The sequence below is a fragment of the Penaeus japonicus genome, unplaced genomic scaffold (genome assembly GCF_977035675.1).
Source record: "Penaeus japonicus unplaced genomic scaffold, GWHDUDI00000001_assembly GWHDUDI00000034, whole genome shotgun sequence".
In the NCBI taxonomy this organism is placed as follows: domain Eukaryota; kingdom Metazoa; phylum Arthropoda; class Malacostraca; order Decapoda; family Penaeidae; genus Penaeus; species Penaeus japonicus.
In genome coordinates this window covers 17,185,346-17,187,845 of record NW_028234436.1, presented here as the reverse complement: position 1 = coordinate 17,187,845, position 2,500 = coordinate 17,185,346, and the positions used below count along the sequence as shown (strand labels likewise).

At 41.2% G+C, this 2,500-nt stretch overlaps 1 protein-coding gene across 1 annotated transcript in view; it reads left to right on the top strand.

Moving 5' to 3' along the window:
- The window catches only part of LOC122248924 (voltage-gated hydrogen channel 1), a 9,351-nt gene that overhangs the window by 2,459 nt on the left and 4,392 nt on the right, over window positions 1-2,500 (top strand). The window contains exons 2-4 of the mRNA XM_043009320.2: window positions 248-512; window positions 1,254-1,448; window positions 2,083-2,218. Coding sequence (XP_042865254.2) covers window positions 294-512; window positions 1,254-1,448; window positions 2,083-2,218 — 550 coding nt within the window. The 5' untranslated portion in view covers window positions 248-293. The remainder of the gene's footprint in view (window positions 1-247; window positions 513-1,253; window positions 1,449-2,082; window positions 2,219-2,500) is intronic.

Sequence of the window (2,500 nt, the reverse complement as noted above, 5' to 3'; positions counted from 1 at the left end):
CTATCATAATCACCATCACTATCATAATCACCATCACTATTATAATCATCATCACTATTATAATCATCACCACTATTATAATCATCATCACTATCATAATCATCATCACTATCATAATCACCATAACTATCATAATCATCATCACTATTATAATCATCACTATCATAATCACCATCACTATTATAATCATCATCACTACACTTACCATGTTGATGACATACGGAATCATCTAACCTTGGACATGCAGTCGGCAACATCCCTTGCAAAGTGGCTGCCACGCCCCCGAGAACCAGATGGAGACAATCTCTGCCAAGGAAGGGTTCTTGGGATCCCCCGAGGGCGTGGCTTCGGGGGAGGTGGTCGCCGTAGGAGTGGAGGGGGAAGGCGCAGACGACAAGGCACCGCTGGAGGACGACACGGGGTCCAGCTCCTCCTCCGACGCGACCGACCTCAAGCCGGTCCTCGACGGGAGAGAGCGGCTTCGTCAGGTCATGACCTCGACGGCTTTCCAGGTGCGTCGGGTTTTGTTGTGGAGGCCTTCGTGAGGACTGGAGGGCGGGGTTGTGGTCGTGGTATCTTTAGTAGATTTAGGGTATTGTAGTTTTTTTTATTTTTTAAGGTAAAGGACGGTTTATATAAGTTAGGCCTATTAAGCCTTTTTTTTAATTCATATTACTTGTCTTCCAAACTAACAACCACCCACAGAATTACAAATCGCTCTCGTAATGATGGCCCTTGAACTAGATGTTAAAATGTTAGAGTTTTTAGCATTGTTGGCATATTATCTATTTAGATAAACATTTTTTTCGTCTGCGAGATATCCCATGCAAGTCCTGAGTGTTTCAAATTGATCTGCATTGATTATTGGCTTGTAGTATTTCTGGGCCAATGGAATATATACAGACAAATAAACAATGTGTATGTATGGGCATATATGTAAACGTACTATATGTTACACACACACACATACTGCGTAAACGTTATGTTTAGTAACGGATTTAATACTTACAATGTGACAAATTGTTAGCCCGTAATAGGTGAATGCATGATATATAGAAATGTGTCACTTTTTAAGTCACGATGTAAATACACATTACTCCAAAATGTTTAGAAAATTCCCCTGAAATGTTAGGAAATAATGGAAATGACAGAGACATTCGATATATGATGTAAAACACCTGTATTAATATTCCAACATATACGTACGAATGAAGTGTTAAACCACAATACTCCCCATTTTGCAATCTTCTTAGTGGACGGTGGTGGCACTGGTATTGCTAGACTCAGCACTGGTGATCGGCGAGCTGCTTCTTGATCTAGGATCCCATGGCACCCACACCTTGGCACCCTTGATCCTGCACATCCTTTCGCTGACTCTCCTTTCCATATTCACCCTGGAAATCGCGCTGAAGCTTTACGCATATCAGCTTGAGTTTTTCACCCACAAGGTATGGTGGCAACGCGGGGGGGGGGGATTAACTATGCAAATTTCCTCCTTATGTCATCCTTTCTTTTTGGGTCAGATCAGGTCAGATTTTAGCTATGGCAAAGATCAGGTCAGATTTTAGCTATGACACTTCTTTTTACCATTTCCTTCGTCGGGAATTATTAATGTAAGATGGTAGGCTCTTGTTAAATGCATAGGGGGTTCCAGCTTTATGATTGCATCTTTAGATATTTTGATTAACAAATGGACAGAGAGTCATGTGTTAGCCACCTGTCTGTTATCATTCTATGGACTGTTTATTACAGCCAGCCATCTACATATCTTGACACATTTCTCAACAAGGAATTAAAGTTGACATAGCATCCATGGTTGAATTTTTATGGTTATTGTTATTGTTAATATTACCATTATCATTATAATGATAATAGTAATTATTACTACTTTTTATCACTATTCTTATCATAATCATTATTATCATCATTATTATTAATACTATGATCATTATTATTATCACCATCATTACTATGATTATCATCATTATTGCTTTTATTATCCTCATTACTACCACCATCTCCATCATCATGCATACCTTCATCATTACCATCATCATCATTTCATATATCTCTTCCGACAAGGCTGAGGTATTCGACGCCATCGTGGTGCTGGTGGCACTGTGCCTCGACGCCGTCTACCTCCACGCGGACGACGCTCGCACCGGCACGGGCCTCATCATCATTCTCCGGATGTGGAGGGTTGTCAGGATACAGAATGGTCAGTGTGAGGGCTCGGCTTGGAGGGAGACTTCAGGAGATGTGAGAGTGAGAGCACATATACACTCGATACACGCTCAAGTATATGCACACGCGTACACATGCACATGAACACGTACCTGTATACCAGCAGGCACGCATACACATGAACACAAACACTCATGCAGAGACACACTCTTATATGAGTATGTAACTGTAGTATGTTGAATCACACACACACACACACACACAAACACACACACACACACACACACACACACACACACACACACACACATACACA